At 42.0% G+C, this 13,002-nt stretch overlaps 1 protein-coding gene across 2 annotated transcripts in view; it reads left to right on the top strand.

Moving 5' to 3' along the window:
* Nucleotides 1-13,002, top strand: part of DOCK1 (dedicator of cytokinesis 1) — a 296,429-nt gene that overhangs the window by 170,660 nt on the left and 112,767 nt on the right. For both annotated transcript variants that reach the window (XM_051617678.1, XM_051617677.1), the window contains exon 29: nucleotides 2,371-2,465. In XM_051617678.1, coding sequence (XP_051473638.1) covers nucleotides 2,371-2,465 — 95 coding nt within the window. The remainder of the gene's footprint in view (nucleotides 1-2,370; nucleotides 2,466-13,002) is intronic.

Genomic DNA, 13,002 nt, shown 5'->3' with positions numbered 1-13,002 from the left:
ACCTGGAACCTCATGTTGCTTCCTGATCTCACCGTTGTGTCCTCAGGATCTCTGCAGCTCCCTGCCTCCCACCAACTGGGAATTTCTGTGCCAGGAAAAACATCTTAACAGAGGAAGGAATCAGAAGATAAAATGTGATGAAGAGGCCAGCTCTCACCCATGGAGAGAGACTTAAAAGAGCAGTAACTTCATACTTGTTTCTCACTGAAAAGGTTACATAAAAGCCAGCCTTAGTTAAAAGTCCAGTGAATGTAACATTTTGGGGTTTTTTTTGTAGGCGTTTGACATTTTAAAGATAGACGAGATAAATACCATCACTGAGAAGCTGTAGCAAAGGAAAAAAGATTCTAACCTTGGAATAAAAGTTCATTTTTATCTCTGCATGAAGTGGATCAAGGACTTCATGCATAAAGATCTTTTTCCCCCCCTTGATCTTTCTTTGAGCATTTGACGTGACCCAACTTGTTCGATCGTGATTATAGATCCCCAAATTGCAGAAGATGGTTTACATTGTGAAGTGCACAAGGTTTCTGTTCCAAGGAGGTGTTTGTGTTTATATCTGTGTAGAAATAAACTGGTTTGCGCTACGAAAATTAGCTTTGCTCTTGGTCAGGTTTTCACTGCCAGCAGCAGTTACTGCTGCTCCCTTTAATGAGAGTCTCTCCCAGTTTCAGGATAGCCCAAAGAGTGGTGGTCAATGGAGTGAAATCCAGCTAGGGCCAGTCACAAGTGGTGTTCTTCAGGGCTCAGTGTTGGGACTGTTTCTGTTTAACACCTTTATTGATGACCTTGGTAAGGACATCGAGTGTATTATCAGTAAGTTTGCAGGTGACACCAAGCTAGGTGGGAGTTTTGATCTGCATGAGGATAGGGAGGCTCTGCAGAGAGACTTGGACAGATGAGATGGTTGGGCTAATGTTAATGGTCTGGGCTTCAACAAGGGTCCTGCACTTGGGCCAAACAACCCCAGGCAACGCTCAAGGCCTGGGGAAGTGTGGCTGGAAAGTGTCTGGCAGAAAAGGACCTGGGGGTTCTCATTGACAAGGGGCTGAATATGAGCCAGCAGTGTGCCCAGGTGGCCAAGAAAGCCAATGGCATCCTGGCCTGTCTTAGAAATGGTGATTGTCCCCCTGTCCTCAGCACTGGTGAGGCCACACCTGGAGTGTTGTGTCCAGTTTTGGGCACCTCAATTGAAGAGAGACATCGAGGTGCTGGAGCGAGGGCAGAGGAGGGCAACGAAGCTGGTGAAGGGCCTAGAGAATAAATCTGATGAAGAACACTTGAAGGAGCTGGGGATGTTTAGTTTGAGGAAGAGGAGGCTGAAGGGAGACCTCATCAGTCTCTGCAACTACCTGAAAGGACACTGTAGAGATGTTGGTGCTGGTCTCTTCTCACAGGTAATTAGCGACATAACAAGAGGGAAGGGCTTCAAGCTGCAGCAGGGCAGTTTTAGACTGGACATCAGGAAAAAATTTTTTTCACAGAAAGAGCAGTTAGACACTGGAATAGGCTGCCCAGGGAGGTGGTGGAGTCACCATCCCTGGATGTGTTGAGTTGTTTGGATGTGGTGTTTAGGGGAGAACTTTGTAGAGTAGGGATGATGGTTGGACTCGGTGATCCCAAGGGGCTTTTCCAACCTGAATAGTTCTATGATTCTATGAAAATTAAACAATTGTGAAATTAAACCATTGGTGTTGTCTGCCCCAAGCTGGGGTGAGGCAGCTCATCTGAACCCTGCTTTACTCTAGAGCATCTATTTATTTATTTTTACTAAATAGAAAACCTTCATTTCAGGCAAGAGAAAAATTTCAGGAGAGTATTCACAAAGGGAGGGGAAGCTCACCAGCTGACTCCAGGGAGTAATTTTAGTGTAATTGTAAGATTAAAATGAACCTCTTAGGGTTTTTTTTCCTCCTTCCATGTACCAGCATGCTTTTAACAACTTCCCAACACATGCCAGGCATGTGTCAGGGTGCGTAGGCTGCAATATTCACTGCACAAAAAGGGACTTTGTGGTATGGAAAAGAAGGTGTGTTCTTTTCAGCAGAAAGTGCCTCTGGATAACTGGCAAACCAGTGTGTGTCCCTGGCTAATCCCACGGGGTGTTTACGATGGGTTGTTTACAGTGTGGGATTACTATTGATATCATTTCTGAAAAGTTTAAATAGAATTATAGTAGGATTTATGTACATCATATATGAATATGCTTTAGTAAATTTGTGTGTGTTGTATATGAGTAATGGCTTTTTCATGAAGCAGAACAGTAAGACACCTTTTGAATCTAGTCATTAATAACTGACACTATCACTTGTATTTTTTTTTTTCATCTAGAAGAGTGAATCTTTTCCAAATATTTTCTCTTCTTTTTAGGATTTTCTCATGGAAACATTCATCATGTTCAAGAATCTGATTGGGAAGAATGTCTATCCCTTCGACTGGGTTATAATGAACATGATGCAGAATAAGTAAGTAGAGAGGAAAAAGCCTTGGAGCTTTTTGAGGTGGCAGCTTCATGTTTTATCTGAAACAACAGTGTTGCTTGGAAACAGTAAAACACAATGCAGCAGCTTGGGGGGATTTTTTGGGTTGTGTTAGTATTTTTTTTTCCCCTTCTCTGTTGCAAATAATTATTTAAAAATTGGTTTTGGAGATTGCAGGGTAGTGTTTTAGATGTTTGTTTCAGGGCTCTTGGAATCCAACACAAATTAAGGATGGCATCATTCTAAGAACTAAGACTTTGGAGCAGTAGGGATCTGTACATATCTTACAATGATTACATTTATTCCTTTGGGATTAAATGATATGTTTTGCATTCAAATTCAAGGGCTAGTGGTTCTCTTGTGCTGATGTGGAATATTTTCAGTGATATTAACAAGAAGGAATTGACAGGGCATTTAAACCCCAGATGCCATCACCCTGGTATGAAGAGAAAGGTTGCAAGTGTTTCTAATCCCCATTTTTTTTTCCTCAATAATTGCAGCTTTGTCATTATTTAGCATGCTTTTGTGCAATATTTTGTGTTTGTGACATTTATTAAGTGTGTCAAATGCTTTTATGTGTGCTGTGGTGGAAAGTATAAGGAAAAACATCATATTTACTAGTTGCCTGGAGAAATCTCATCTATACTCGTAGCTACCATGCTATAAAGTTGTCAGTGTTTACTTGTGTGAAGTCAAGAACCACAGTTCCTACTTATGTAAGTTATGAAAAGGCACCATAACTTTAATCTTGGCTTCTGAATTCTCCTTAACAGCCTGATAAAAACCTTTCTTGATAAATATGAGTTAGGAGATGGAGCCATCTTTGGAGCTCTACCCATTGGTGGTGGGTGCATGTTTCTGTGTGGCTGCAGATGAGCTGGTGAGGAAGACCTAAACCCTTCTGGGTTTCTTATTTATTTATTTATTTATTTTGAAAGTGGTCTTGTTTTGAGAGCTCCAACTGTCTCAAGAGTCGTGCTGCAGGTGCTTTGGAATCCCTCACAGCATCTGTTTCCTTCCTGGGAGGAGGAGAACACCTCTGTGCTTTGCTGGATTTTTTAAGGGATTGAAGTACGATTGGGAAGGTCTGTGTTTGGGCACTGTAAATGCCAATTAACCAGTCACATGGTAATTACTGTGGGGTGAACAGTATTACAACCAGTCTTTTCCCAGATGTAAAGATGACAGGGATTTTTCATATCTTCACAGCCTTGCCAGATGACCTCCCACTGTTCGTTTGGGAAGGGATCTGACCTCAGTATTTAGTTTTAACTGTGGAATTAGGATCATAGAAATGCCAGAGTGAAAGTGTAGAAAGAGCCTTTCTCTCCCCACCATTTTTCCTTAAAAGTACGAAGGGATCCTTACCACTCAGCTCCTCACTCTGCAAGCTTGGAGTGATACAAAGTGTGATGCTGAGTTCTGCAGCCAGGGAAGGGCCTTTGATTTCCTGATCCCTAAGAATAGTGTTGTCTTTTTTCCATGATGAACATCTAATCCTGAAGAAGCAAAAGTGGGATGTGGTGCTAAGATCTTTGTTCCTTACTGAATAACCTTGGAGCCTATAGAATATTTGAGTAGTATTTAAAATAAAAAAAAACATGTTTTTCAGGTCTCTCTGGTGTTGATGAATATCTGCAGAAGTGCTAAAGGGGGTTGTTCATCTCTAATTTACAAGTTCATTTTCATTACACCAGCTCATTTGTAAATGCTTCTGAATTTATTTGAGTGCTTTTCATTTTTCCTGTCAAAGCTAATGTGGTTTCCCAAAACAGAAAGCTGCATTATAAAAGACCTTTTTGTCCATCTGGTCCATTTATTTTCACTCCTACAAACTTTTATTGAAGAGAACTGGGAAAACATTAAGAACAAATTCTGTCTTTTAAAGTTACCACGTCCTCTCAATGGAAATAACTTGGCACTTGCCATTTTACATCACTCCTGCAAAGCACTTGCTTCTCCAGGTTGAGTGTTTCTGTGCAGTTAAACGAGTTAAGTGAGCCAAATTTTAACTATATCCAGAATATTTGTGAGTTCATTTGTTTGTCTGCTTGAAATATATCTGATAGTGTGAACCAAAGGAAATAAAAATATACCTGGTTGGAAGTTAGACCTCTAACTCTCCCCTGCATGCAGCTGAGTCTCTTGGGAAGCATCTCTTTGCCTTCACAGTAGAGACAGCCCAGCAGGTCCTCTCCATGTGCTGGTTTGCTTCCAGGTGGGTAACAGGGGATTAAAATGTTCTGACTGAGACAGATTTGTAGCTACTGGGGTGGAGGAGAGATAAGAGACCTGCATGTCAGCAGCTGTGCAACAGGCAAGACTTGCAAACGCCTGGTTACTTAACATTTGGTTCTTTCAGCCTGGCTTCACTAGTCGGGTTCCTCTGTGCATAATGATCTGCATGGTCATTAATTGTCACAGAAATTGCAAGCATGGGTTTGGTCCAGTGCATCATGACTTGATGGTGCTGTGTCCTGTGCTCAGTCTGCCTCTGTGGCACTAGCACAGAGCCTCATGCTGTGCTACCACCTCTTGGGCTGAAATGAACACAAAGATCTTCATTTGTAAGGAGATAGTTGTTACTGGTTTTGTTCTTAGATGTGCCACTTCATACCCTACTTCCTGACTTCTCTAATTTAAGTAAAAAACAGAGGCTTTTGTGACAAAGCAATTTGTTAATTGAGAGTCTAAGGTTTTGAATGGTACCAGTTTTACAGAATCATAGAGTGGTTTGGGTTGGAAAGGACCTTAAAGAGCATCTAGATCCAACCCCCCTGCCATGGGCAGGGACACCTCCCACCAGCCCAGGTTGCTCCAAGCCTCATCCAGCCTGTCCTTGAACACTTCCAGGGATGGGGCAGCCACAGCTTCTCTGGGCAACCTGGGCCAGGGTCTCACCAGCCTCACAGGGAAGAATTCCTCCTTTGGTTTGCCACCAGGATGTTCCAGGTGACATTGCTTTTCTGACTGCTGATCAGACCTGGCAAGGCACATGGTCAGTGTAAGTCATGTGCAACCTAAGTCATCAGATGAGAACAAAGAAAATTCTGACTTTTCATTTCACTGTCAATTTGGTCCAAATCAGCTGCTGTTTTATAGTAAGCAACAATATCCAAGAGCAGAGATGGGAAAAAAACATTGATGACAGGATGACAGAGATGAATAATCGACCATAGTGTGTTACAATTGGAACAGCTGCTTCTAGGAGAAGAGCAAGAGGCTGTGTTTAAACCAGAAAGCTAAATGCCTAAAAGACCAATACTTACTGGCACAGAACTTTTAGGGGTGGTTGATTGAAAAGAATGTCCAAATAGTATTTAATAATCAAGTTTTCATCCATGTATTGTCTCAAAGTGGCAATTGGTTTTGGGCAAAATCTGAAGGAAGAATATGCAGAAAAGAGAGGATGTGTTTTTCAGATACATAAAAAACTAGAGCAGAGCAGATAGAAGTGGCCTTTGAAGAACCACGCTGAATTGAGCAAGAAGTGTTGGTCATGAACTGTGGTGAGACATTCAAGTTCAAGGCTGGTGGAAATACTCTAGCAGAGAGTGTGGATTGCCTGGGGCATTGTGAAGCCTCCAGCAGCAGAGGTATATAAGAACAGTTTGACAAGCATCTGCTAAGATGCCAGTTACAATTTAGGGAAAGGGGGAACAGACTAAATGATCTCTAGAGAGTCTGAGCCCTGTCATTCTGTGTTGGATTGGGGATGCAGTGCTGGGGCTTGGAGGTGAACCTCACCGTGGCAGGTAGCAGCATGTCTGTGGGTTCTGCAACATCCCTTTGATAGATTTATGTAGCTTTTCATCTGTTGGGTTTTCTTTTTCAACGGGAATTTTTAAGCCTGGTAAACTCCTGGCAAGTGGTTACTAAATGTATTTATGATCATACTGCCTGGAAATAAGGCTGAGCTAAGACAACTTTAAAAGAAAATGCTTCTTCTCATTTTAAATATTGCTGTTGGAAATTGCTAATAATTCTGTTTGAGGTACTTGGGTGTTTTTAAATTACATCTAAACATAAGGTTTATATATGTTTACATTTTCAGGAAGACTTATTCCTATGAAGTCAAGGCATCATAATCACTGGATTAAAAGGATGTGGGTTTATCAGCTGTGTTGACACAGCTACTGCTCCAGCCCCTTTGTAGCAATCCACCAGAGGCTTGATAATGAAATTCAGGCCTGAGCTCCCACCCCCCTGGTGTTTCTGCTATGCCAGGTCCCCGTGGTGAACTCCCAAGAGCTGCATTTAACAGTTGCAAGGAGTCAGGAGGTTTTCCTGTTTCAGCATAGGGCTCAGGAGTGATTTGGAGGCAGATCCTTCATTCCTGCAGAAAATGCACTCAAGGAGCTTGAACTGTAAGAGTAATGTTTAAAAAAAGGCAGGAATTTTGTATTGTTTACATTTTCCCCTTCTAAGAAATAATGCAGAAATGATGTAGAGATTGTTTTTAACTTTTGTCACAAGCTGAACTTGGGTTCCTCTTAAACACATAACTCAGAACAAGAAAGCAGGTCCCCTCTATGTTTTTCTAAATTAAAATAATTTAGTCTTTGGTCTTTCTTTTGGCATTTGAGACAATCAGTTCCTTTGGTAGACCTTCTGATGTATTAATTTGTGGCTACTACTTTCATCTGCAGCTGTTCCAGTGGAAGCTGAGCTGCCTATGAAAACTGAATTTGATCTTTTCTGTTCTATTTTTTGTGTCTAATGTCCACGTTTACATACAACACCTGGTTGTTTTGCCTTTTGAAGTCGAAGAAAAATGGATGAGAAGCTTCTCAGTGAGAATGAGGTTTCTTATGCTTATGTCTTTTTTTCCTGAGGAAATCTAACTTGCCTTGCAGGGGGAATCTGGCAGGATTTCCCTGCTGCCCACTGGTGCTGCATGGGTGGAGGTGTGTTTCCTCCTGAAAGCCCCCTCCAGAATCTTAATGATTGAAAAGCTGAGAGAGCTGGGGCTGTTCAGCTTAGAGAAGAGGAGGCTGAGGGAGGATCTCAGTAGTGTTTATAAATATCTATGGGTGGTGTCAGGAGGATGGGGCCAGACTCTTCTCAGTGGTGTCCTGTGACAGGACAAGGGGCAATGGGCACAAACTGGCACACGGGAGATTGATCTGAATATGAGCAGATACTTCTTTACTCTGAGGGTGCCAGAGCACTGGAACAGGCTGCTCGGGGAGTTTCCAGCCCTGGAGACATTCCAAACCCTCCTGGGCATGTTCGTGTGGGATCTGCTCTAGGGGATCGTGCTCTAGCAGGAGGGTTGGACTAGATGATCTCCAGAGGTCCCTTCCAACCCCTGACCACTCTGTGATTTTGTATGAAAAATAAATTAGAAAAAAAACTTGCAGAGAGGAGGAAGAAAGATCAGGGAGGTACCTCGGGTAAACACATAGCTTTTAACTGTTGCTGGAGTGTTTATTTCTGGAGCTGGCAGGGAAATGGAGGCTGTTGTGCTCTGTGGTTGTCACAGCAGTACCTGTCAGCTCTGTACTGTGCTTTCAGGATTAACCTCAGCTCTGACTGTGACTCCCCATCAAAAGTGTGCAAACACCAAGGTGGGTAGAACTGAAGCAAGTTCTGTGTAGCTCTGAACCTTACAACATAGTACAGGCTTCAGGTGCCTGAGAGTGATTCTTACTGACACAGAATCCAAAGCCAAAAGAAACTTGTATTTTAGATTATTGAAATTTTTCTGAATTGCCATCATCTGCTGAGCTTCATAGGGGCATATAGAAAAAAAAATAAATAAGTGATTTTTAATAAATATATGAAATAGGCTTTTTGTACTTGCATAATTGACCGGTCAAGTTGAGTCTGTGAAATTAGGTGCAAGTGCAAAAGCTCTTATTCAAAATCCATCCCAAGTTACTGGTGGATGGAGGTGTGGTTTTCTCAGCAAGGGAAAGTAGTCCAGAAGAATGACAGAAATTTGGGATAGAAACCTACAGATAATGCAGGGACATGGTACAGTTTTTCAGACTGTCAAGTAATATCAGACACAGGGGGTGGGGGTAGGAAGCTCACAAAAACTTTGAATTAATTTCTTCACTTTCCAACCCCCCCTGTGTGGGGACAGTGTTCGAGCCTGCATTAATGCCATGTTCAAAGAGATTATTAGTGGATGGGACTTGAAAGTTTGCACTTGTAACTGGGGCACTGATCATTAAAGTATTTACTCAATATGTGTTGTTATGGCTTATGGTAACTATTTTACATTTCCAAGTAGGATATTGTGATGAAGAAAGTGTTTGAAATGCAATTATATTTTAGAAGGAGAAGGGATGTGTTGTTTCAAGAGGTGTCTGAACAGTAGGAAAAGCTTTGATTAGTAGAAATTGGTGCTGCTTTTCCTGACTATTAATACGTTTCCTATAGAAGTCTGTGCTTTCTTATTTAAAAGATTTAAGAGTCTAGACATGCAACTTGAACAACAAAATAATTTTATTTAGGAATGGAATGAAATAAGACTTCAAATGGGAGCAATTGTGTTTTTTTTCTTTAGTGCCAAGTATTTCTCTGCATAGGAGAACTTCTCACTATTTACCATGTGTAGATTGAAGATAAAACTTTGTAAAGCATGCAGTTTTCTTAGCAGCCAGTTTTTAAAATTAACTCACGTGCCCAAACCTTTGGTTGTCATCTTTAAATAAAAGAGATTAATGCATGCTGATAAATTATCTAAAAGTACAATTTCTGTATGTGGAGGGAATTTTTTTGCTGTTGCATAATGGTTGCATAATGTACTGACCTTTTCAGTGAAGACCTTGCAGGATTTTTTGTTTAGTTTTGTACCTGTCAAATTAACTGGACCTGGGAGTAAAATGAATGTACTTGGCTGTGTTTCAAATAACACTGGGCTTTTCTTCTTACTCAAGAGGTTGAGATTCCTTGAAGGAATATGCTTTTCTCTTGATGGTTCCCATAGCAGGAGGAGAGGAAGCAACCCCCACAGTGGGTTATTTTATCCCAGCTATTAGGGGTTAGAAATGTTGTGCCTGGCATAGGTGAGATATTGATGGTGGTGCTGGCATGAACAACTTGGAACAGCTGGGACATTGGAAGTCCACTGGATTTAGTGGATCTGGTTTTCTCCTTTATTTCTGAATCTGTGATCCCTTGTGCTGGAGAAGCTGAGCAGCAGCCTGAGTGCCAGCAAAGCTGCAAGGCTGGGGCTGTATGGGTGAGATATGGCAGGCCCCCCAAGAAAACATCTCCTGCTTCATGGGTGCTCTCCCCATCTGATTGTATTGTGATTAATCTCTTCTGGAGTCTAGAGGTGGAGGAATGATTTTCAGTACTAAAATAGTTACAATTTTGATCATTATTAATAGTCTGAATTATGGGTTTCATGTTTTTGGAGACAAGGGTTTGTTTGTTGGAGAAGACATCCTGCAGTGAGGAAGGTGGGCTTGGGCTGGGTGACCGCGTCCAGCATCCTCTGGGACTCTGCTTCTTCTGTCTTTTAATGTTGTGCTTCCCTTGACAAACCTATTTTTCTCTCCCTAAAGCATGGCTGGGATTTGCTCTCCTCCTGGGAATGCAGATCTTTGTACCATGGCATCCCTGCCTAATCAGGTGAGGGCAGTTGCAGATGTGTTTCACCCTACAGCACGAGGGAGATGGTGTATTTAATTTTGCTGGGGAGAGAATGATCCTTGTTCCGTTTTTTGCTTCAAAAATACCACTGAGGAGCATTAGAATAATATGCACATCTAGGTTGTTCAGCAGCAGTTAATGTCTTCTCAAAATATTTCTGATATATTCTGTAACACTTCAACCTTCTATTTGCCACAAGAAAATTACAGTGACTTTAAAGAAAAGAATTGCGTGTTAGGGAACATCTCTCCCTGCACTAGAAAGAAACACAGAGGGATAAAACGATCCCAACTCCTGGTCTTCTAGAGTCTTATATATGAAGGAGAAGAAAAGTGAACTAAGGAGTTTTTAGAGCCCTTTTTCTTCCATTACAAGGTGTTGCTATTTTTGGCTCCTTGCAAAGTTTTAAGCAGCAAGGCAGTCCAAAGGTTCAGACCTGGCAGTATTCCTGTTCATTAACTGGTTGTCCTCCTTTGGATGAGGGCAGATATAATCCCTTCAAGACATTTTGAATGCTACGTGTATCTTGTTAGAATCCTTGAGTGGTTTGGGTTGGAAGGGACCTTAAAGATCATCTAGATCCAATCCCTGCATGGGCAGGGACACCTCCCACCAGCCCAGGTTGCTCCAAGCCCCATCCAACCTGCCCTTCAACACTGCCAGGGATGAGGCAGCCACAGCTTCCCTGGGCAACCTGGGCTGGTGTCTTATCATCTTAGGAAGCTTGAAAACTGTCAAGAGAGGTGTGAATTCAGATTAACACTTCATCCAGCAACTTCCCATGTTACTGCTGTGGTTTTTACATACCAGGTGCTTCATGGGGCTTCATTGCCTGGGATAGCTACTAAACCAGGAGTTTGCCCTGCTGGTCATCTGCCTAGAGATGTTTTACTGACTCAGATATTTGTTCTGCAAACAGGTAATGAGCACTTGAGAGGCACCTCACAGTCTGTCTTTCTCAGAAGCAGCTCAGAAACAGGGTCTTTCAAAAGCAAAACAAGGCATAGGAGCTCTTTGCATCATGGGGGAAGTAGCAGCTTGGCTCAGTGTTACTATAAGCAAAAGCAAGATAACATTGCAAAGAGCTTTTTCTTCCTCATTTTCTGAAGTCATCATCCACAGTATCCCGTGGATGTCTGGTTGCTTTTGTTTTTAACAAGATACAAATACAGCCAACTCATTATTTTGGATGCCTTCACTTCACTTTTTTTCCCCAACTTGCATATACACGGAGTGAAAAACTCCTGGGTTTAATATATTGGTTGAAAAGAAAGCTGCAAGAGGTGATTAGGCTATGTATCATGATCATTCTCTTGTAAAAATCTAATTGAGATCTGAAGAAGCATTGCCAAATTAATTTCAAAAAGAAAAGAATGATTTGGATATTATTTTCCCTCCTAGGTCTAAACCTGGGTTGACATTAAAATAGTTTGTGATGATTGTACCCATGAGCACATTGTACCCACCAATACATTTATCAGTTTGCTTGTTATTATATTTTTTGGTTATCAAATGGTGCAGTTTAAGAAGAAGTCAATATTTTCTGGTCTCAATAGTGGATAATAATATGTTGTTACATATTTTTGTTTGTCTGGTTTATGCTTTAATTGTTTCAGGAGTAGCAGGAACCCTTAGCAGATTGCATTTAATCAGATCCTTTAAGATTTTCTGATTATAAATTTTCTGATTATAACTGGAAAAAAAACAAAACCAAAACCCTCCAACTGTAATTTTAAAAATTTAAAATGGTATTTTATGATTCTGAATGTTCTTTTTCTCTTCTGCTGTCTGAACCCACCGAAAAGGCCCTGGTGTGGAGGCAGTCCAAGTTTAGCTGTATGTAGGGTTGAGGGAGGTCACATCACAAACATTTGAATTCACATTATGGCACCAGTGTGGGTGTTTGGGATGAAGCTGCATATGAATATTTGCTTTCTCATTTCATGAAGCCTTTGGGACCATGTGCTTCACAGCTCTATTCTGCCTTGCCTGGCTCCTCACATTCAGTTTTGGTGCCAGATCGAGTTCTCTCCCCAAGGCACCAAATGTTTTGGGACCACCCAGGGGAGCAATTGCTCCCCAGGTTCACACAGGAAAAATTAGTTGGAAATGTGACAAAACCCAAGGCTGAGATGATGATGATGATGGTGTCCTTGGGTGGTGGGAGTCCAAGGACCGTTGCAGAGCATCCCAGTTCTCCCTCCTCCCGCAGGGCTGGGGCAGGGCTGGCAGGGATCACTGCTGCAGGAGTGGGTGGCTCTGATGGGAGCAGGGTTGAAGCTAGATGGCATCTAATCCTCTCCTCCCAGCTCATTGTGCTGCCCATCAGCCAAAAAACATGAAAGCCCTTCCCTATATGAGCTCTCCTTGGCAGGACCGTGCAGAGTCCTGAGACCTCCTGGTGCTGGCACCATTGCATGGGACTTCTGATGCTCCCGTGGTCAAACCCAGCTTCAACTTCTCTTACTTCTGGTTGTGGGGAAAAAGGTGCTACCTTGTCCTACAGCAGATGGCCTTGTGCAGCATGCAGCATGTACTCAAGTACACCAAAACCCTCCTGAACCTCCTCTTTCAGTTATTAATTGACATTCCAGTGCCTTGACAGGCAGCCTGTGCTCTGGGGCAACAACCTGGATTGGCCCCTTCTGCAGATTTAACCAACAGCACAAGGTGCTCTCCACATCTCCTACCCAGATGTGAAATGGCTTCCTTTGTTTGGCACAGAGTGTATTGTGTGAGCACTTGTGTTTTTATAAAAGCAGCAGCATGAAGTAGGTAACTAAGTGCAGCTGAAGGCCTTAAATCAAAAAGCACGTTAGCAGGATTCCATTTTTACTAACAGTAAAGATAATGTCATGTGATGTCTATTTTTAGCTCCAAAGGTGTAGCAATTTTCACTTAAAATCATTAT

The sequence above is a fragment of the Apus apus genome, chromosome 4 (assembly GCF_020740795.1).
Source record: "Apus apus isolate bApuApu2 chromosome 4, bApuApu2.pri.cur, whole genome shotgun sequence".
NCBI classification, from domain to species: domain Eukaryota; kingdom Metazoa; phylum Chordata; class Aves; order Apodiformes; family Apodidae; genus Apus; species Apus apus.
The sequence above is the reverse complement of the archived record's forward strand: the minus strand, read 5'-3'. Positions and strand labels throughout refer to the sequence as shown.